At 42.3% G+C, this 23,400-nt stretch overlaps 1 protein-coding gene across 2 annotated transcripts; it reads right to left on the bottom strand.

Annotated features, from left to right (window-relative positions):
- Nucleotides 1–1,562: 1,562 nt before the first annotated feature.
- LOC110735340 (elongator complex protein 1-like) lies at nt 1,563–22,519 on the bottom strand. Of its 2 annotated transcripts, XM_021915517.1 has the most exons (6): nt 22,212–22,519; nt 20,811–21,144; nt 17,108–20,168; nt 4,145–4,243; nt 3,683–4,001; nt 1,563–1,969 (listed from the first exon to the last, which is right to left on the bottom strand). In XM_021915517.1, exons 1-5 carry the CDS (start codon nt 22,368–22,370, stop codon nt 3,686–3,688), a joined length of 3,969 nt encoding a protein of 1,322 aa, XP_021771209.1. In that variant the 5' UTR covers nt 22,371–22,519; the 3' UTR covers nt 1,563–1,969; nt 3,683–3,685. The 2 variants fall into 2 exon arrangements, with proteins under 2 accessions (XP_021771209.1, XP_021771213.1); XM_021915521.1 differs by lacking the exon at nt 22,212–22,519 and having other exon boundaries at nt 20,815–21,082.
- Between the last annotated feature and the right edge of the window lie 881 nt (nt 22,520–23,400).

The raw sequence follows: 23,400 nt of genomic DNA, 5'->3' as shown, positions 1-23,400 counted from the left end.
ATCCCCTCCCCTACTTCTGCAGGAGTCTCAGTCTGATCTTTCACCACAGGTCTCCACACCTTCCTCTGAGTAGGCTGCTGAATTCTTGTGGCTTTCTGCTGAAATCTAGCCTTCACTTTGTGATTTGGGCAATGAACACCCTCATGGCCTATACCTCCATACACAGCGTATAACCGGCTTCCATTCGTACTGAACCTGCTGATGAACCACCTCCCCAGCTTCATCATAGAACATGATCTCATCCGGAAGTTGGCCATTCACCACAACCTCAATCAAAACTCTAGCATAATCAATGAGTTCCCTGTTTGCAGTAGCTTTATCAGTCTTAATAGGTTTACCAATCAACCCACCAATCTTCATTAAGGCAGATTTCCCCCAAAATTTTAGGTCAAGATCAGGAAATCTAACCCAAATAGGAACAGATTTAACCTCCTCCTCCTTGAGCTTCATGCCATGGCACCACTTCTTCACTATCCTTATCTCTTCCATCAGCACTTCTGAACCTAACCAGGAAGATACCATTAGACCTAGCAGCCACCTTGTCAACACCATATCTCCCTACACACGCCTAAAAAATCCATTCATGGCAGGCAAGGCAGGTCTGGCACTAAGCACATAGCACACAATTGCAGTATCCCAGAAATCAACTTCTGGCTTTACATCATCCACACCAAGACGCAATACTCCACCATCCTCACCATTGATATGGACATTCATACCATTATTAGTCAAATTCAAACCCTCATCCAGGTAATTACCAAACAATACACTCCAGCTACCCCTCCCCGATTCATTCAGATTATGACCATTCTCAGCTGACCCAATAGGGGTTAAATTTCTCATACGATCAGCATGCAATCCAGACTCATTATCAGGATGAACATTAATCAGGCTACTATCTTTAATCATAAACAATGGAGTAGGATTAGCAATCCCAGAACCAATCCCCTCATTACTGATTGCAACTGCACTATCCAAGATATGACGATTCTGCGAAGGGGTTTCCCGATTCAATACCTGTAACCACTGATTGAATTGAGCTTTGTTCATCTCCTTCTCCTCCAGAGATTCCTGAAGACCCAGAGGTTCCTCAACCGCAGCATCCATCAACCAGCTAGCTGACGAGTCAGCAACAGAATCACCATCACCATGCTTCCCCCTCAATCTAGCCTCCTGTTGATCTTTCTTCTTACCTTTAGGTTTAGAGCCAGATTTAGATTTAGAGCCAGATTTTGAATTAGATTTCTTCTTCGCCTTCCCTTTTCTGCCTTTGGCCATGGCCAAACAAGCAAAATCGCAGCACAAAAATGGCGGCAAGAAAGAAGCACTTTCTCTCTCTAGCACTTTCTCTCTCTAGCATTCAATTAGCATTACTTTCATTTTAAACCATAGTTGTGAATCACTGGTGGTTGTATCCTCTTCGAGTTTATTATAATTGTGAGCATAGTCATAGGGCTCCAGAACTCCAGAAGGCCACAGAAATGAATCAAATCATAGTCATAGTCATAAGGTTCATTCAAAATTTCATAGTTGCTGGAAAAAAAAAAATGATATAATGTAAATGACCTGTGTAATAACTGAGAGATATGATTATACTTGATGAAATTCAAGCTCCAAACAAAAACAAATTAAGAAATGATACAAGCTCCACTAAAATAGCCAAAAACAAATGAGGCAATTGCTACGCTTTCAATTGTAATATACCAGAGCTTGATGCTACAAAATCTCAGTAGGAAAACAATGATTCCAAGAAATTTCAATCTGCTTCATGAAGCCGACAGGCTTGATAAAACAATTGCTTCTTAACATTATAGAACAAAGTAAATCATAAAACTCATAAACCGGTCGTTACTAGATTACATGAATACTCCCTTCGTTCCAGTCCAAATTCACCCTTCTGGACATTGCTGCTTCCGCAACCAGGCTTCCAGTCAGAAAATTAGAAGAATGACCATTCCCAACTTTTTAACTGCAATTTAAAAAACCAAGTTATAATACTCTTATTGAAAAAAACTTGGTTTGTGAAAAGTTGAAAGCGCAAATTAACATCAATATGCCAACCACCAAGTACATGCAAATAAAGAGTGAAATTAATGATGTGATTCATATGACTATGAGTACAAAATTTCCAAGCAGGAGTAAAATATACCCAGAAATCAAATGTAAAATGCAGCTGGATTTTGTCAATGCATCGAATGAACAATGTTGTCAATGCATCTAGATTTTGTCAATGCATTGAATGAGCAATGCTGGCAATGCATCTAGATTTTACTCAGGGTATATACACAATCACTATCTAGATAAACCGACATAAGATATATGTTAGACGTCTTGCTCCCAGTAACAAAAAAATCTCATTCTGCAGTGTACTTGAAACCATTTTTTGAACAATTTCTTGCTCCCAAGTGATTGAAAACACATTTTCACTTAAATTAAAAGAAAGCAAATATGCTAATAAACAATGTTTAAAAGATGGAAGTTTAAAACGCATAAACCAAATGAGACATCACAAAAGAGTAGGATTAGATGCTCAGTGCAGAGGCTCATAAAAATGGCAAGCTAGCTGAGTTATCTCCATAAATTGTTTAACATAATTGGAAAGGCGTATTTCTTCCAGACAGCTTGACTAATTAGCATGCAGTCTCAATTTTGATGTGACCAGCGTATCATTTGACCAGAAGCTAACAAATCTATTAGGAAACACAGGTAGGACAGTAATGACGCCATCATTGCCTTATGGAAGCTTAAGGAAGAGGCCTAAAGTGGCCCACTAGAATGTCTCATATGTTTTCCTAGGTCCCTAATCATCATAACTTCATAAGCAAATCAACAACAGAAAGCTTCCACCACATTAGATTTCTAATTCCCGGCTAATGAAATAGTGAGAGGGATCTAATATGGTTCTATTGTCGAGGATCAGGCAAGAATGGAGCCACTATGCAGGATAATGCAACTATTTGATGAATAGTGGATACAAATTTCAACCATCAAGAGATAGAATTTAGATGGCTAGGGGGGTTACAACGTACAACAAATCCACTTTGAGTAGTCATCAATGAACTCACAAGCTCCAATATTCACATTTCTTGGTCTACAAAACACAGAAACTTCCCAAATAAAAAAATTAAAAATATTTAGTCTAGGATGAACTCTTTAATATGGCATACTAACATGGCCTTGACCCAACATGAAGTTACTAAGAGGAACTACATCAGCACACAAACACGTTATTGACATGAACAATACCATAGTGTTGTGGCCTAACATGTGAGAGATGCAATTTGTTGTGTCAGGCTGAGTAATATGTTAGCTTCTCCAGCTAGCATTTAGCTTTTCAGAGTTTAACTACCATCTTAAATACAAAGTACCTTTTCAACATTTATCAAACAAAGCAAGATAAGAAAAAAGAAAAATAATCAAACTTCATAGTGTAGACTATGGAGAGCTTTAAAATATATGGGAGACAGAAATATTCATTCCTTCTCTTGATTTATGTTGGCTACTTTTTACTCTCTCCACCTTAAGTTTGCTCCACTCTTCGCTTTGGGTTGTCCTTCAAGTTCGCTCCATACCATAAATACTTAGGCCTTAATGGAAAATAGCAAAACATGTCCAGAATCCTGAATTTACCCCCAACATGTATATGCATGAGATCAACCTTAAAGTACTCACTGATACTTGCCTTTTATGGTAAAATCAATATCTTAGAGCGCCAGGAAAAAGGTTCTGAATCACATTCTTCATTTTTCACTTTCTTTAAGTAACAGTCCAGAGCATATGTCTGGTCATCTACAATTTCTGTGGAATTTGCATATTCAGCCAACTTGACTGCAGCCACCTGAGAAAACTGAAATGTTTCGCCAATGTGCTGCAGCTTCCGAGCAGTTTCTTCCATGCCAAGCATCAAAAGGGTGGACAACAATGATTTCAGCTCACGCCTGGCACCTATGGTCATAGCCATACCCTTAAGATGATCAACCAGAGCCAGTTCCTCGCCAGGGCTACATCATAAAGGTTTTCAGGTAACAAAATTGTCGGTAATGAAAAAACAGTAAGATAAAGGGAGCTAAATCAGATAGCCAGGGTGTTATCATTATCGAGAGAGTCAAAGAGCACGAAAACCTAAGATATAAAAATAGAATACCTGCCAGCACGAATCTTTCCTTTATTTTTCTTACGCTTGTTTTCTCTTGCCCTGCTGGAAGTCCTAGAAGTGATTGAAGCAGTAGAAACCTTACTCGTCCTGCCAATGTTGAACATCATAAGAAAACTACACTGAATAAAATTAAAGCAGAGGGATGCTAATAGAAAAAAGCAACTAGAATAAATTGTAAGAAAGTGACAAACAACAAGATAGCCCAAGAAAGATGGACATGGCCACATATGATGCATCAACATAGGAATTAAGTATTTAATTTATGAAAGAATTAGAGCTCATGTTCATTCACATTGTATCACCAAACAAGCAAAATGAGAGACTTCAAGCCTAGTGTTCAAAATAAATGTAATGTTTTATTTATTTCAGAAAACCCCTTGTCATTCAATTTCTGGAGAAAGCACCACTTCATTGTATTTTGATCAATAACTGACCAAGCTCTAAGGCAAGGGGGCAATACTAGAGTTATATAGAAAGAGTAACTTACAATTATCCCAAGTTCATTTTTAGTACTGACGATTGAAATTTTCATTCCACCTCCTAAAGTTCAGTAAAACTCTAATTTTGTCTCCTACACTTTAACTGACAAGCAATGAATGCAAGTTTCAAAAAATTTCTAGGGTATATATTCGCAATATCAGGGCATCGAGATGGAAACATGCCAAAGAGGAAGGTATCAGAATGAAAAAAAGTCTACAATATCAAAAACACATATAAGCATTCAAACTTACAACTAATCAGGGGTCACACAGGACATTTCATAATGATAAGGACAAACCAACTGATCCACGTCAGCATGCTGTAATTCCTGAAACAGGAGTAACTCATAACAAGTACTCCGTAATAGCTCAAGTTTGACAAGGGCCATGGCTAAATTTCCCCTCTATAGCTTCACCCCCATAACGCAATAGAGGTCCTAGAGTTAAAGGCACAAATACGCCAGCAAAGTGAGGCATACATTTCCACAAATAAAAGTATGGCAATTCATATAAAGAAATACATCAGTCATTTTTTAGTTAACGTTTTTGACACTATTCACAAACGCTACTTTGAATAGCTTTTATGATTTATAGTATGATATAACATAGTCATGTAGGAACTTGTTAGAATCGTCTCAACGCATATTTTCATAATTCAACTTTTTACTACCTCCGCCCATGAATATCTGCAACATTTGCCAAATTTGGATGCTTGAAGTATCCGCAACAAATTGTTTTTTTTCCTTTTTGGGTAATATTTAACTATTAATTACCCACTTTTTGGTTATTGGTCCCCTCCATCACCTATTACCCACTACCTAAAACCCACTACAAATATTTGTGTTCACACTACAAATACCAAATATACCCTTATTATTCAACACTTAAATGTTTAGTTTATATATATCATCATATGGGTAATTTTGTATTTTTACCTTTCTCTCTCATTAATTAAACCCACCAAAACTCAATTAACACTCCCCTAAAAGTTTTACCTAGGAGTCCGTCCAATTGTCCTTTGTTGCAGATATTCATGGCGGAGGTAGTATTATTTTTACTTATTGATAATTAGATATATTAATTATTGAATTTGTGTGTTGGCAAATATGATAAAAGAAATGTGTCAACTAAAAAAGAATGGAGGAAGTATATATCAAGAATTATGCACTACTAGCTTTATGACAATAAAGTATAAAAGGCCTTTCAGCGTAGATTTTTTGTTTTAGCTTCAATAGTTTCCAATGATCCAATCTAAATACAAAATTAACCTACCCACAAAATAGCTTCCATAGTATAGATGATGAACATGCGACTTGTTTCGGGGTTTTCTGATGTCCTGCGGGAGAGTTACAATTCCGAGACTGGAACCGAACGCCTGTACCTGCAAAACAAACGGAGACTCCTTGTGGTGGGAGCTCCGCCTCCAACGATCAAGTTAGTACTTGTTTGAGGAGTAATTAATGCGGAAATTAAAGTGATTGGGTCTCTCTAGGTGAGAGTGTTTAATTGCTTTTTAGCGTGTTCAGCATGTAATCCCCCTTAATGAGGATTAAGGGAGGTATTTATAACCTCGGGAAACGTGCCAATCTAGGTTTAGGTTAACCTTGGGCTGATTGGGCTTCCCTCGGAAGTTGGGCCTAGGTGACCGGTTATCCCAGGTGTCATGGGAAGGACACGTGTCGTGTCGTAATTGGTCCATGGTGGACGGATCATTGCTTGACACGTGGCAGGCTCCTATTGGCCCATGTGACGGACACATGGCGGAACCTGATTGGTCCACTTGTCAGATGGTGATTGGTGGGGAAAAATCCCGTGACAGGTATCGCCCTGTAACAGGCGACGGCCTGCTACAGGTGTCAGTCGGCGAGAGGCCGAGAGATTCTCCCGCCAAAATTTTGAATTCTGGAAGTGACCCTTCGCCTTCTCACTTCGCCTATATAAAGGAGTGTTGACTTCGGTCATTTTCACACTTGAAAACTTTGTGAGAGAACATTCGGACCCCTGAACTTGCTCTGACATTTTGGACCCTTTCTGCCTACCGCCTGCTCTGATAAGCCGACTGCAAAGGATTTTCAGAACTTCATCAATCGTCACTCGTTCAGGTAACCGTCGGTTCTCTTACTCTTAATTTTCTCTTTACTTTATTCTTTTTTGAAATGGCACCAAGGAAGCACACGACACGACCTAGGTTAGTGATCAGCCGGTCACCGGGGACGGCTGAATCTAGGACTAGGAGTGTCGCCTGCCCTTTTCTGGACCCATCTTTGCCCTTTATACAAAGTCCGACTGTATCTGTGTCTATGCAGAGCATGATGGCCAGAACAAAAAAGACTGCCAGGATCTCAAACTCAGACGGCTCATCCCACAGGGTGCCGATTAGTGAAACATCTGACCAGGCGCCAGATGTGGAAGTGAAACAAAGCGGCTTGAAAGCCGGCTGTTCTGAGGGAGGAATCAAAGTGACCCCTTCCCATTTCACAGTTGACAATTCTTCATTCTCTCCTGCTCCTTTTAAAGGAGAGGAGGCGGGCCCCTCCGGGAGAGGGGAGGAGTCGTCCTCTTCGGACTCGTCAGAGGACGATTCCGAGTCTAGCTCTTCTGGCCATGCTTCCCTGGACACAGAAGAGAAAAACAGTCGCCTACAAGAGGCGAGGCTTTCTCACGCAGTTGAGAAGGGGGACGATTGGGCGGAGCCATCTGCCTCTCACCGAGAGCAAAATACCCCCTACTACTGCACGGTACCTCGGGGCCGGATCACGGCCATGCAAGAGAAAGTGGAGAGCTTTATCGCAAACCACACAATGGGCCCCGACTTTTTAGTGTTCGTGCCGGATCTAGAGGACACAGTCGTCTGGCCGGCTGGTACCAGTTATGATGGCGCCTGCTTTGGCTGCTACGAGGCGGCCATCAAGGCTGGGCTGCGTTTCCCACTACATCCGGCTGTTCAGCGGATCTTGGATGGGTATGTGTTGGGGTTATGGCAGTTAGCCCCGAACTCTTGGGTCAACGTACTCGGCTATGTGGCTGGGTGCGAACTGGACGGGGTGGAGCCGAACTTCGAGGCTTTCGCCCACATGAACTACCTCAGCCGGACCCCTAAGGCAGGCGGTACCGGCTGGTATCAATTGACGAGCCACAGGGGCTACCTCATGACGAGAGGTAAAGCAAACAAATGGAAGGACTGGCGGAGCACCTTCCTCATCATTGAGAGTTCAGACACAGAGCTGAACAAGCGCTTCAACAGGTGGAACAGGAATCCGCCCCTTCTTGCAGGCGGCCGCAGCATGCCGCCTGTCCCCCCAAGGCTAAGAAAGAGATCCTAGATAAAGGACTCTTCAAAGTAGAGTCGAAGGTGAACTCTACTTCAGGGGTACGAGAGCAAGTACCCCTGCACTGCGTCCCGAGCTTCAAATGGCTCTACGACGAGTACTTTTTGGCCGTCTGTGGCCTCAGCAGTCGGTGCTCAAGAGGTAGCCGGCCTGTCGAATACTCTGTTGTTCCGTGCATTTCTTGTTATGACTTTTATTAACTTTGCTATTTGTTTTTTGCAGCGGACGCCATGAGCAAAACTATCGCCTCCAAGACTGCGGCGGCCATGTTGCGGGCCTCCATCATGCAACAGTCTTCCACCGACTCCCCCAACAAGGGGGCACCCTTGGTGGGCTTCGAACCTTTCACCCTCTTTTTGGAGTTGTGTTTATGCATATACTGACTCTTTTCTTCTTTTTTAGACGGGCGCTCCAAGAGCTTCTTCTTCCCAACAGCCGGACCCCAAGGCCCGGAGGACGACTGTTGCGAGCTCTCCTGGTTCTGCCAGGAAACATGCGGCGGCTGAGAAACAGCCGGCCACTTCTTCTAAAACTCCAGCTGGGCCACTTAGAAGTATGAAATTATCCTTGTAAATTTTAGACTTGCTCCCTTCTTTACTAGGTCTAATCCGTTTGTTTATGCTTGATGCAGCCGGCCCTCAGGAGCCTGACTTGGTCGAGGTGGCCAAGTCTATGATCAAGGTCGTTCCTCCAGCTGAAAGGGAGGCGGTCAGGGGTGTCGGCACCCTTGACCTAGACGGGATTGCAGGGGTCCTTGCTGAGGTATACTTAGCATATTTTTGAGTATTTGAATTCCAGGACGCCTGTTTTCTTTTTGTTTGGAAACTGACGCATGTTCCCCCTTTTTACTTAGGCCCTGCTCCGAGTGAACGGCCTTCGCAAGCCGCTTGACCGGAAGAACAAAGAGGTAAAGGCTGCAAAAGCTATGGCCGCCTCTGACTGTGATAAGGCAATGTTTCAAATTGCCCAAAATGAAGTTCTGACCATTGATATTCTTTATTATCAGGCGCAGGCTACCGCCGCTATCCGGGCTCAGTTAGAGGCGGCCCAGAAGAGGAATAGCGAGCTGGAGGCGACCATCAACAGCCTCAAGGCCGAGCTGAGACCTCTTCGCCAAAAGATGTCCTCATACGAAACCTTGGAGAAATCCTTGGCGAGCGTAAAGGTACGCCTGGTGACCCAGGAGAAGAGTCTTACTCAGGAGCTCTAAGAAAAGGCCGAGCAAGAAAAGAAAGAGTTGGTCCGGGAGATGATGGAAGACTCTGCTCAAATCCAGCGCATGACTTGGGGCCGCCTCTTCCCCAATGCCGACTTTGCCTCATGGGAAAAAACGTACCGCCAGTGTTCTGATACATATAATCAAGAGATCCTGGCGGCTGCTGAGGAAGAGGCGTTGGAGGAAGCGTTGGAGGAGGAGCAGCCGGTAGTGGCGCTTGTGCCGCTTGGGGGTAATGCATCAAAGAAGGATGCAGCTGAAGCCGAGTCCAGCAAGAAGAGTGCTGACCAGGCGGCAGCTGCTAATATTGAAGACCTGCCCCCTTCTTAAGCTTTATGTCTTCTTTCCACGGCCTGCGTGCCGTTTGTTTGTATTTACCCGGCCAGGGGGCCGGGGCTCTGAATATTTTGCCGGTCTTTAATGACCGGCTTCTTTTTAATGAATTTTTTTTTTTTGTTTTGCTTCAAATTTATTTAAGTATTGAATATTCTGATATCCAATTGTACACTATACCGACTGTTTTACACGGCCGATAGTTGCAGACAGGTACGGATAGTTAGTCACGTCACCTATGCCCCTGGACGACTGGTTGGCTAGACGATCAGTCGGCCATTTATCCAATCGGTATTCGAACCATTTTAAAGACTGGATCCCCTTTAGGCAGGCGGTCCTGTCATTTATAAAATTAACCAAGTAGGAAAGTGGTTTGACCAAGTAAACATGATTGTTACCTAGTCGCCAAGAAACTGAGTAGTAGAGGTATCAAGCGGTTGGTACCGGTTGTTCCCCTTTATTCGCCAATGTTTGTTGGCTTTTAACTCATAGGTTGTTAACCTAGCAGGAGTAGTGGTTGAGAGCCCCTGTTTGCTAAAAACAGGCGGACGACTCATACCTTTTAGGCTCCATACTAAGTTTGAGAGAGTGACTATGAGTTAACGTTGGAGTTACCCAGTCGCCGTCACTCCTTCTTGAGTAGTAAAGGTACCAGGCGGCGGAGGCCGGCTGAACCTTTTGATTCGCCAATGTTTGTTGGCTATTAACTCAAGAGGTACCCCCTGCATTTATCCCAAGTAATACAGGCGGTCATCTGACTCAGATGTCAACTGCTACCACTGGTTTGGTTAGTGATAGAGTTATCCTTGTCTCAAAAACGGCTACGTGGTTGCCCTTGGGGGCAGTCGTAGGTGCCGTGTATTTAGTTTATAGAGCAATGTTCCACCCAAAAGGGAGCTGCTCTCTACGACGAATTTCATCCGGAGGGATGCCGCCGGACGCCTGCTATGATGTTGGGACAGGTCGTATTAGTTTTGAAGATTGGATCAGTTGGCTTGGCGCCTGGTCTGATCATTCGGCCTGTGGCCTTGGTTAGTTCTTGGTGAACGTAGGTGCTAAGTAAAAGGAGGGTAGCCGCCTGTTTAGGCACAGGGTCGGCCAGGCCCTAATCTTTTTTAGCTAAGTATAAGGGGGGTGGCTGTGTGCCTTGGAACCAGTCGGCCCTCTTCTATGGAGAGTAGCCGACTATATGTCCAGACGACATGCTCCTATGGTGATAGAGTAAAATACTCAATGGAGAGTAGCCGACTGTAAAGGTACAGGCGGCATGCCCCGCTGAAGATAGAGTAAAATATTCAATGGAGAGTAGCCGACTGTAAAGGTACAGGCGGCATGCCCTCTGAAGATAGAGTAAAATACTCAATGGAGAGTAGCCGACTGTAAAGGTACAGACGGCATGCCCCTCTGAAGATAGAGTAAAATATTCAATGGAGAGTAGCCGACTGTAAAGGTACAGACGGCATGCCCCTCTGAAGATAGAGTAAAATACTCAATGGAGAGTAGCCGACTGTAAATGTATAGGCGGCCTGCCCCTCTTAAGTAAGTAAAAATTAAACATGGAGAGTAGCCGACTGTTTGTCAGCAGGCATGCCCCTCTTAGTACAAAATTGAATATTATGCAAACTTTTATTAAGTAGCCCTTGACTATTTACATCATTCAAAAGAAATATTTCTTAAGATTATCTACATTCCAAGTTCGAGGCAACGGTTGTCCGTCTGGTGTTCCCAGACGGTAGGTACCGTCCCTGACCTCTTCACAGATTCGGTAGGGTCCTTCCCAGTTGGGAGTTAGTTTGCCAGACTCATTAGCCCTACCAACTGCTTCCATTTTTCTAAGTACAAAGTCCCCCACTTTGAATGGACGCCTGTGTACTTTTTTGTTGTATGATCTAGTCATTCTCAGGCGGTAAATTTCATGGCGCAAAACAGCATTGCCCCTCCTTTCAGGAAGTGAGTCTAATGCCAGGCGCATGGCTTCCCAGTTAGCCTCTTCGTCATATAGCATTACTCGAAGAGTCGGCTCGTAGTGTTCTATTGGAAGAACAGCTTCCGCACCATAAGTTAGGAGGAATGGAGTTTCTCCAGTCGCCCCTTTTTCAGTCGTCCTAATGGCCCAGAGAACATGTGGTAATTCATCCGCCCATAGGCCGCCTGCTCGTTCAATCTTTTTCTTGAGACCGTCTGAGATGATTTTATTAAAGGCTTCTACCTGGCCGTTTGCTTGTGGACGGCCGACAGATGCAAAGTAGTGTGCAATTCCTTGGTCACCCAACCAGCTTTTGAGAACAGGCGTCTCAAATTGGGGACCATTATCAAAAACCATAGACATGGGAACCCCGAACCGAGTGATGACATTTTTCCGAATGAATGAAATTACATCCTTCGTCTTGATTCCCTTTACAGCCTCCGCCTCTACCCATTTAGTGAAGTAGTCGACGGCAACAAGTATGTACCTCCTTCCGCCTGTAGCAGACGTATATGGACCCAGAATATCCATGCCCCACTTAGCAAACGGTAGTGGGCTATGAATGGTAGTGAGGTCAGTAGCCGGACGGTGAATTAGTTTGCCAAACCTTTGGCACTTGTCACATTTTTTCACCATCACCATCGCATCTGCTTCTAAAGTAGGCCAAAAGTAGCCCTGCCGCCTTGCCCGTTGAGCAAGCGTCCTACCGCCTATATGGGAAGCACAGTAACCAGAGTGAAGATCGTCTAGAATCTCTCGTCCCTTTTCTGGAGTAACACACTTTAAGAAGGGTTGAAGGTACCCCCTTTTGTGAAGTTCTCCCTTTATTATTTCAAAACTGGTTGCTCGTTTTTTTAGTGCTGCCGCCTATTGATGATCATCCGGCAGGGTACCGTTTGTCAGATATGCCCTGATTGGATCCATCCAGGTTGAGTTTCTGTCTAGGATGCCTTTCTCTTCTTGCCGCCTGCTTCTTGAACAGGCGCACTCTCCTTGACATTGTCAAGGTCTGTTTTTCCACCACTCGACCCAGTGGCCATAACAGTGGGCTTGACATCCGAGAGATAGCACTCTCGGGCCATCCTCTGATCTCCTCTTAGGGACCCGACTGTTCCATTATCCCTCTCAAACTTGAGCAACATAAGAGATGGGATTATAACAGCCTTGGAATTATTCAGGGTCGTCCCAGAATCATGTTGTAGGCCGAGAGTTCGTCTACTACCAGGAACCGGACTACCATGTGTCGTCCTTCCCCTTTTTCGCCCAGGCGGATGGGTAAATCCACTCGTCCCACTGGGTGGACGACTCCTCCTCCAAACCATACTAAAGGGTGGGATGCCGGATGTATGCAATCAGTCTGATATTTTAGTTTCGACAGACATTTGCTACTGATGAGATCTGAGGAGCTTCCGGTATCTATGAGGATTCGGCCAACTCTCTGGTTGGCCACTTTACATTCAATAACGATGGGGTCGTCATGCGGCCCTCGTACCCCTCCTAGATCTTCTTCAGTGATGACAATCTCAGGAAATGAATATTTGGAGGGTCGTTCTTGGTGAACGGAATTTACATCTAACCGTCTGATATTGTCTTTGTTGCCCCTAATAGTGGGGCCGCCTCCTGAGAAGCCGCCTGCAATGGTGTAGACGACTGCATCATTTGTATCGGAGCTGTCGGCCTGTTGATTCTTTTTGGCCGACTGCTTTTTTGAGGAAATGTTCCCCGTAGATTTCTTGACATAAGTGTCAAGATCACCTTGCTCAGCCAGGCGGTCCAGATACCGCATGAGACTGATGCATTCATTGGTGTGATGACCAACATCTTCATGATAATCACAGAATTTTTCTTGGTTCCGGTTGTTTGCAGAACCCTTCATGGGGACCGGCTTCTCAATTGAGATCCGTCCCTTGATTTCCTTTAGGATAAATTGGCTATCCTTGTTAAACGCATACTTTGGGGAGTGGTTTGAATTCTTTTTTCTTTTTCTGGGCCGGCTGTTTAGAGGAATCAGCCGCCCAGACCTCTTTTCTCTTCTCGTCTTTGTTTGACGACTGTTTCTGTCGTCCTTCTCTTTTGTCAGACCTTTTCCCGTCTGACTGTTTTACCGTACCACAAAGATCAGTCGCCTATATATAGGCTTCCGCTTCAATCAAGGCCTCTTGAAGAGTCGCCACCCTCTTTCGGACCAAATCAAATTTGAAGGTCGACCCGTCTTTGAGACCTCTGAAAAAGTCAGTATAGGCTACTTCATCCGGTAACCCTTGAATCTGTATTCTCATCAGGTTAAACCGCCTGATGTAAGAACGAAGCCCCTCCTTCTCGCCCTGCTGAATTGTTCCTAAATCAAGGGTCGTCTTCTTCGCAGGGATGTTCATGGCGAAGTTGGAGGTGAATAAGTAAGCAAGCGTCTTGAAGTTATTTACACAACCAGTCGGCAGGTTGCCGAACCATTGTTGTGCGATTCCTTTGAGAGTCGCTGGGAAACACTTGCACCAAGTGGGATCATCCAACCCTTCAAGGTACATCAGGTTGGTGAATGCCATCAGATGGTCTTCTGGGTTAGTAGTGTCGTCATAGGCGCCTACTAATACATTTTTCACTTTGGCCGGCTGAGCGGCTTCAGTAATTTCCTTGGAGAAGGCCGACGGCTGTTCACCAAGTCTAAGCAACCGTAGCTGCCATTCCATAGGTTGGACATTTCTTGTTGCATGTCCACCAAACGGAGGTGGCTGTAAAAAATACTGTTGTTGCGGTACAAACGGTAAGTTTGGTACCGCGTCGCTATGAAAGCCGGACTGACGGGAGGTGCCGCCTGACTGACTCTCATGATACGACTGAGTATGCCTCATCGAGGTATTTCGCAGACTGTCTTGGAAGTTTGAAGTAGAGGCCGACTCTGACAATCGGTCACTCTTCTTCTGCTCTAGCAGTAGCCGAGCGTCTGTGTATGTTTTCCTCGACCCGTCCGCCTGAATATGACGAACAGGTTTCCTAGTTCCTGGAGTAGGAAAACGGTATTTTGTGAAATCAAGGGCAGGAGGCTCCCACTTCCTAGATTTAGGATGAGGGGTCGCCTCTCGCCCTTGAACTGGTTTCCTCTTCAGTGAAGTGGAGGGTTTCTTAGCCGACTGCTCCTTGTCCAGACCAGGCGGCTTCTTGTTGATCAACTCTTGAATTTCTCCCTTGAAGTCCCTCATGAAGGTCATGAGTTCGTTCCTTGTGACAGGAGCAGACCCATCAGTTGGCTGCTGCCGAACAGGCGGTGCACCTGCTGGCTCACTTCCAGTTTGAAGATGTTCCCGTTCCCTCCTTTCGGTATGACGGGTACGTCGGGCCCTTAGGGTCCCGTCTGAAGCTGTGTGAGCTTCAATTTCAAATTCATTCTCAGTATCGTGGTCCGACTGAACTTGAGGGTCGTCTAGGGGACGCCTCTCTTCAGAAGTCGGTACAGACGTGGATGCCATCTCAGAAGTACTCTCCCCACAGACGGCGCCAAATGTTTCGGGGTTTTCTGATGTCCTGCGGGAGAGTTACAATTCCGAGACTGGAACCGGACGCCTGTACCTGCAAAACAAACGGAGACTCCTTGTGGTGGGAGCTCCGCCTCCAACGATCAAGTTAGTACTTGTTTGAGGAGTAATTAATGCGGAAATTAAAGTGATTGGGTCTCTCTAGGTGAGAGTGTTTAATTGCTTTTTAGCGTGTTCAGCATGTAATCCCCCTTAATGAGGATTAAGGGAGGTATTTATAACCTCGGGAAACGTGCCAATCTAGGTTTAGGTTAACCTTAGGCTGATTGGGCTTCCCTCGGAAGTTGGGCCTAGGTGACCGGTTATCCCAGGTGTCATGGGAAGGACACGTGTCGTGTCGTAATTGGTCCATGGTGGACGGATCATTGCTTGACACGTGGCAGGCTCCTATTGGCCCATGTGACGGACACATGGCGGAACCTGATTGGTCCACTTGTCAGATGGTGATTGGTGGGGGAAAATCCCCTAATCACGACTAGTGATTATATGACTTGGAGATGAAAATTGTACGCAATATAGAGGTAAATATGACACTAGGCCAGGCTGATTTGTGGCACAACACATCACAAAGTAGGAACGAGATGTTGTGTCGGCCCATGGACTAGGTTTTTTTGGAGAAGCATGACAAGGCACGACATAGCATGAATCGATACGACAAAGCAAGCTAAATTAAGTTATATTTGGTTTTGGTACACAAGCATAACACAGCACAACACGGAAACATGAGGGCTTCGGCCATACTTGCAACGCCCTTTTGAAAATTTTGGCATGGCACAGTACGCACGCTGCAAGAGGACTGGGCCTAGCCAGACCACCCAAGGCATACAGGCCGAATACGTAGTACAGCCCATAGTAATCTTTAAGGGGACAGGCGAAGGCAAAATACAAAATAAAATAGTCTAGACATATGTTCCTCTCAATATTAAATGTTACCATTTTACAGCATTCTTATTTTCTATTAGAATTCATTTTTCAGATACATATTTTGAGCCACAAAACTAACACCATGTACTCTATCATTTTACAAGACAAATGAGCAATCACTACAAAATATCACTTATCCAAAGTCCTGAAAGGTCCATCCATCCAGCAATTCACTGAATATCTAGCCCCTGTCTCATTAAGGAAATGTCACATTCTTAGTCTAAACCTAAAAATAAGAACATAAAGACCTTATCCACTAAGAGATCTTAAAAAAAAAATACAAGTTCTTATGAGTTTCTTCACAGCATTCTTCTCACAAATAAAGTGTCTATTCGGTTAATGAAAGTTTGTCAGAAAAACAATATACAATGGCACTCCACCTAGCAGCCAAATCCTATTTAAACCACCCACAATGATCTAACTTTAAAGACAAGGAATAAAATAAATTAACTTCGGTTGGAGTACAGGGCAAGCAGGAAGCAGTCAGAGAGTAGCCTAAAAAACTATATTATACCACAACTTTACACCATTATCTCTAGAAAGGTGTTCGTCTTCAGTCGGGGGAGTTATACACAACCTTACTGAATTCGCCATGGGACCACTTCCTTATCTCACTCTATCGCTCTCCTCTCCAAAAACAAAATTGTACTTCCCCTACGGAGCAAGTAAATATTGAGGAAAAATGAATTCGCCAGAGAGCCATTACCAGCTTGACAAACCTTTTTCTAACAAGAGGTTGAAAACTAGTTCAATGTCAAATTATATAAAACTTATTATAAAAAACAATTACAAGCATCTTCACGTTATATACAGATTATATATGTGCTCCAAGCCACTAAAATGCATGAGTTAACACTTCAAACCATAACAAGTTCCCCTTCCCAAAGAAAAAATAAAGGAGCAAGCAGCAATGCTAAATGTAAACAAATAAAGGACAGAACCAGACCAACATTTCTGAATTTGCAAAACCAATAATTGTATGGACATGATTAGAAAGAATATAATTTATAATCACGAGAAATATTTTGAAACATGACTAATCAGTAAAGCACATATTCTAATTAGCATGGAAATAATTAGGAAAAAAAAAATATGCAGCCACGAGAAATTGTTAAAAACATGACAAACAGTGAAGCACGTATATATATTACAATAAATTACTGATTCAACATACCCTGTAGTATAAGCACTCATGCCACTGAAGTTACTGCTAGCTTCTGATATGGTATCATCGTCAATGTCGTTCACGGAATGCTCCTCAGACCGCAGCTTTGCTGCAAGCATTAATCTTCGTTGTCGGATAGCCAAATAGCGTGTAAGATACTTCCCAATTTTCTCTAGCCCCTCCTCATATTCGCTGACCAAGATACCAGCACATTCTGTGGATGCACTTTTCACTTCTGTGATTAGATCATCATTCCTATGCATAAATGCAATCCTTAGAGCTTCCTCCCACTCTCTAGCACTTACTAGTAAGCTGATAGCAGAATTAACATCCCCACAGTATTCTAAAGCAATCTTGGCAGCTTCAGCTGGTTTACCAAGGGCTTGGAGTTCTTCACAAAGCTCATGTGCCAACTTCAATACCTCTTCTTTATCAAATTTCAGAAGACCAGCAACAGTTAGGACTCCACTCCAATGACCACAATCACGATAAGCCTTAAGAGATTTTTCCAGACAGGAGCAGCACAAATATGTCATGGCAGCTTCCTCAAAGCATTTCTTATCAACTAGATGATCACCCCAAGCCTCATAAATCTGCATTCTCTTTGAATGGTCAGAATATAGCTGAAGTCCAAGAGGAAACAGCTGAGGTTGATCTTTCAAAAGAGCCATGCAATCTGAATGATAGGTCTCCCCTGCAGAAACAATGTGCTTCAGCGCCTTTTCATACCTCCGCAATCGAAGGTCTACTCTATACTGCATTAAAAGAGTTGGCATACATTCCAATTCCTGGAGAAAAGGAAGAAATTCTTTTGGGTCCCTCTGAGAATTCAATGCTACAATAGCTGCAAGGTTCAAATCATACAGACCTAATGCAGCTTCAAACACAGCATCAGCGTCAGATAACCACAATAGGTGTTTGAGAGCCTCTTCAGCAGAGGGATAAGACGTTCTTCTTTGTTCATTAGAGCCTGATAGTTCCATTTCTCTAGTAATCTTTATCCTTGCCAAAGCTTCCTCAAGTGCAGGAGGATCATTTCGTGCAAGAGTAGTCAAGATGCAAAGCTCCCTGGCAGGACTTTCAGGTACATGTTCCTCAAGGGCCCTTCTAATGGCCAACAAGACACCAGATACCTTGCTCTTATGATCGAAATCCCCCAGTAATCCAGTATGCACATCTTTCTCATCAGAAGAAGGAAATGAAATGCAGTCCTTGTACAACTTAACAGTTGTATTTTCATCCTTTATGGCACAAACAAACTCGGTAATATAACTTAGATTATTTACCTGTTTTACAAAGTCAAAAGCAAATGGGAGGAAAGCCTGCCAACCACAGTAGTCAACAACAATATTAAAATCTATTCTATGCCGCCTTATCATAAGTAATGCATCCTTAAATCGCTTTTGCACTAAAGCATTAGTAATCGAGGTCAGGACCAATTTTCTAGGATAGATGCACTCCAAGTTTCCTCTAATTGTCTGAAGTATAACAGTAGCTTCGTCTCCATGAAGAACGCCAACAATTTTAGCACCTCTTTCCCAGATGTTTATAAAATTTCTACTTTCCTCTTCCTTTCTTTTGCTGGCAACACGCATGAAGTTTTCATACTTTACCAGAGCATTCCCAGCTAAAACATCAGAGATGTCAACAATGTAAAGCAAATCTTGCTTAGTTGCAAGGATTAAGTGCGTAATGATTTGATCAGAAGAATTAGAGTATATGGAAAAGGTGCTGCAATTGTTGCATAATATTGCTCCATCTACATGAAGCACACCATGCTCATTAAGTCCAAATAGCAAAGGCCTCAACTCTGTACCACTGGTTACATTAGCCACAGTCATCCAAGGGCAAGATGATGAGAGAGTCACTGCATTATATTTCTCAAAGTGAGGACCAGAAGTTGATTGGAGCATGCTCGCCTGCGACACATACTCAAAAACATCTCCCCCATTAAACTGAACAAATGCTGAACCACTATTGGCGGGATTAGGAGCAATACTAATCACCAGCTTCTGCACAAAAAATTGGTTGGAAATTTTCACATTCCAGCTTGAGCAAGTAACTGAATCTGGAACATGATTTTCTGAACAAAGAACCCCAATTTCCACCAATTGGTAACCCATATGGTCTTTTTTTGATGAAGCTTGGGACAAATATTTCTCATGATTGAACCCAAAATGAGAAACACCCAGAAGTAGATGAGAGTCTAGCCATTCAAGATGCAAAAGAGATCCAAATGCCATTTCACAAACCGAAGCCTCAACAGCAAATTCTTTCCCTTCTAGATCTTCCCAAAGAGAAAGAGCAGGAAGCTCCACAACACAAAAGCTTTCATTCGACAGAAAGGCAGCCAATAGGATCTTTGAATTATTAGAATAAAATGCCATTTCCCTGACAGCACTTGGGAATATTAGTTTGAATGAGTACATGGGTGGTGGAATTAAAGAAAGGGAAAGAGGGGTCACAAGTATATTAGAGTCGTCAATGACTAATGCTACCGAATTATCCATAACAGCAGTAATCCATATTAAATTGTAGACAGAAATATGACCAGTAGAAGTCCAACAGATCAGCTGTAGTGGCTTTGTTGGGTCCCACATCAGCTGCGGTCTCTCCTGCCTGGAGTATCTGATCTCTTGTTTCAAATACCAGTGGTTATTGCTAAAGAACCAAACCTTCAAAGAGTAATATTTCTCACATCTAACAAGGGCACAAAGGAGATCAGAACTACAATTCCACTTCAAAACTTCAACTGCAGCATCTGATGGCTCTTTAATGCTAAATGAGCTTCTCTCCAATCCATTCCTCTCAAAAAAGGCTATGGATGGACACATATTCTCATTTCTCCTATCATACACAGTTGCAATTTTTGCTCCACTAGGCATCCACTCTAAAGTTTCTGAACTAAAAGGCTTTGGATCTGAAGAGGAATGCAGCAAACCAGTATCTCTTTCCCAAACCTTAATCTTCCTCAAATTCTGCATCTTGCTCAACGTAGCGAAATACCTCCCATCACCTCGCCAAGAAATGGGATTTCCATGGCTATAAAAAGTAGAGTTTGCTGACTCACCTGCATATCACTAAGATATTTAAAAATATGCCAACTAAGAAAATCATTGAGAAAAGGTGTGCAGCATACACCAACTGCAAAGTTTACACCAAGGAAGTGATGAGCTAAAGGACTGGTATTAAAAAAAAATTCATGTTAACATCCTAACAATACACTTTTAAGCGATTGTCCTAATCTCAACTTCGGCCTTCCTTCTATCAAAGAAGTGTGACCTATATTAAGAACAAGCTTAGAATTGGCAACCATAAAATTCCCAACAAATTGCAAATTTAAAGAATAGGTGCTCAGCATCCAGGACTCATAGTGTTCAAGTCGGCAACAAGGCAATTTTCATATGCCTTAGCATGCCTTAAACATCTAATGTCATAAGGTTGGAAAACATAAAGGTAATCACCATCCTTAAAAATAACATTGACAAATTCTTTTCTTGAATCAACAGTTACGCATAACATAATGAAGAATAAACTTTAGGGCTCATAACCAATAGTATTTCTTGCAAATAAATTGTATGGCTAAAGACAAAATCTAGTATGTTATACAAAGTCGCAGTTTAATATAAGCAACATTCATCAATGCAAACAACACCTAAAAAAATAAATGTCAGCCGGGGATGTATTATGAGGATCATAGAGAAGTCCTTACTTACGTCAACATCTTCAGGATGATCCTCGAACGCTTTTTCGTACAACACATCCCAATCATGAGTCATAACCAACAGCTGGCCCAGGCCAGTGGTTACTGCAAGGAGATCTCCGTCCGGACTAGGAGATATGCATTTCACACCACCGTCAACTCTGCCAACTACTTCTGTGGCATTACAATCCACCACGTATAACAGTAGAAATCCACTAGATGTCCCAATGATCAATGCCTCCTTCTCCAGGAGATAATCAAATGATGTGATGACATCATCAACTTCTAAATCCAGTGATTGTACGTCTGCTGACAAAATAATCCCACTCTGTGCTTTTGCATTCTGACAATATCATACATACATCAAAAAAGGCTCCCATATAAAATGAATACATCAGGCATGAGATATAATTCATGTAACAAGCATCATCACTTTCAGAAGTTTTCAATCTAGAGAACCTTCTCATCAACTGACTTAGATGAAATTTCAAATTTTCTTAAACAGCCTAATTCCCAGTGAAATCTCTCTCTAAGAGGGCCTTATAGAAACCCAATTATCGAGGAAAAAAAATAATATAATTATAGTAAAAGTAACAAAAAGACAGAGCACTTGAGTTCAATTATTAATTCAAATTGCCACAAAGGTTCTTAAGATTTTGCTGAGCTTATATCCGTTCTTTGAAAACTATAACCATCAAAGACTGCCTACGAATTCTGATACACTTTTATACTTCCTCCGTTTTTTTATAGTTGCAACACACCTTTTATCACGCTTTTTAAGGAGGTGATTAGACTAGGTAAACAAATGAATTAAACTATGAAATTTAAACCGAAAACTTATCCCTTTCTTCTTATCGGTGGTAAAATTTTGTAAATTAATTTATCCGTTTACTTAGTTTAATATCGCTCTTAAAATGCGTGTCAAAGGAGTGTATTGCAACTAAATAAAAATGGAGGAAGTAATTCATTTCGGTCCTCCTTCCCATCCAAAACTTACTGTCACAAACATCTCACACAATTAATGATAGATATGATTTTACATTACAATACTGTACTTTGAAGCTCCCACAATCGCCTGATCACTCGGTTTTAAATACCACAAAATTTAAAAAATCTTATCATAAACCATCACTATACTCAGGAGGATGGCAATATTTTTTAAAAATCCAATCCTAAACCATCACTATACTCGGGAGCATGACAACATTTTCCCTACACCCGAAAATAACTTCGTATACCCTACTCCTAAACTGATAAGAGTGCATCTTTGAAAACTGAGTTTGCATACAAACCAAATCATTCAATACTATACTCCTCCAAAATCAACAGCAACATACTTAACAATCAAACAATTTACAAAAGCAGCAAAAATAGATGATAATGAACAAAATGAATGTAAAGTTAGCTTACTTGGTGAGAAGGGAATTGGGAAGTGTAGATAAGATTAGAAGAAGAAGCAAAAAACAAGCGATTTCGTTCAATATCAATGGCGGAAAACAGTATTTGTTCGCCATCAGATTGAAGCTCCAAGCTCACTGAAATCTCGGAAGATAGCTTGAGATTCTTCATCTTCTTCGAAAAAGATTGGGTCTTCAAACCCTAGAAAAATGGTAAAATGTCGAACAAAGGATTGCAGGGGTTTTGCGAGGGTTCAGGTGTGTCGAGGCATAGAGTTGAAGTATAACGGCATATGTTTGGGTGAACCCTACAAGAAATAAAGATTTTTTAATTTTTATTACGAAATTTTCTCCATATACCACTAAGTTAAAGTTTAATTCACCATATACCACCAAAAACTTTTTGGTAAATGTACATTAACACAAAATGCCTTTTTTGGTAACTGTCGTTAGTCTGCCGTTTGGGGTAATTTACTATTATGCCTTTATACATCCAACTGGCGCCATTGATAGGGTTGACTCTCCCAAACATCACATTTCCACTTCGAAAAAATTGACCCCCCATTTCCCTTTTCAATTGAAGCTACTCTCTGTTTTTCTCCATTACACTTCAACCCTAAAAATCAATTAAAAAGCTTCAAACTAAAATGTGTAAGGTAGATTGCAAATAGGAAAGCAAATTGGGGCTTACGATTGAACAAAGAAGCAGCTTAACGAGGTTTGAGAGAGAGAAAGGTGTTCGTGACTGAATTTCGCACCAAGTTCGCACCTGGCCGGAGTAAGCATACGCAATGTATTACTATCCTTATCGATTTGCATTTCGAGCTCTAATTTTGTTGTTTTTTCCGAAATTGAGTTAGGGTTAGGGTTTATTCGACAATGATCATATATGCCAGTTTGGTTGGTATGCTATTAAATTCGAATATGAATTATTTAGGTTAAGTTTGATGTGTTGTATGCGAATTGTTGTTTGGATTGTGATGCAATATGCTATTGATGTTGTTGTTTATCATTCATTCTTAGGATGAATGCACTGTGGCTGTTAGTTCGTTCTACAAGTGGTTCTTTTGATGTTAGGGTGGATGACACTGATAAGACCAATTTGATGGAGTTGTTTGAGTACATGTTTGAGGATTCAATCAAGCAAAATGTTTTCCTTCCTAAATACTTCACCTTGTTTGTGAGTAAACCTAGAACTAATT

The sequence above is a fragment of the Chenopodium quinoa genome, unplaced genomic scaffold (genome assembly GCF_001683475.1).
Source record: "Chenopodium quinoa cultivar QQ74 unplaced genomic scaffold, ASM168347v1, whole genome shotgun sequence".
Lineage (NCBI taxonomy): Eukaryota > Viridiplantae > Streptophyta > Magnoliopsida > Caryophyllales > Amaranthaceae > Chenopodium > Chenopodium quinoa.
The sequence above is the reverse complement of the archived record's forward strand: the minus strand, read 5'-3'. Positions and strand labels throughout refer to the sequence as shown.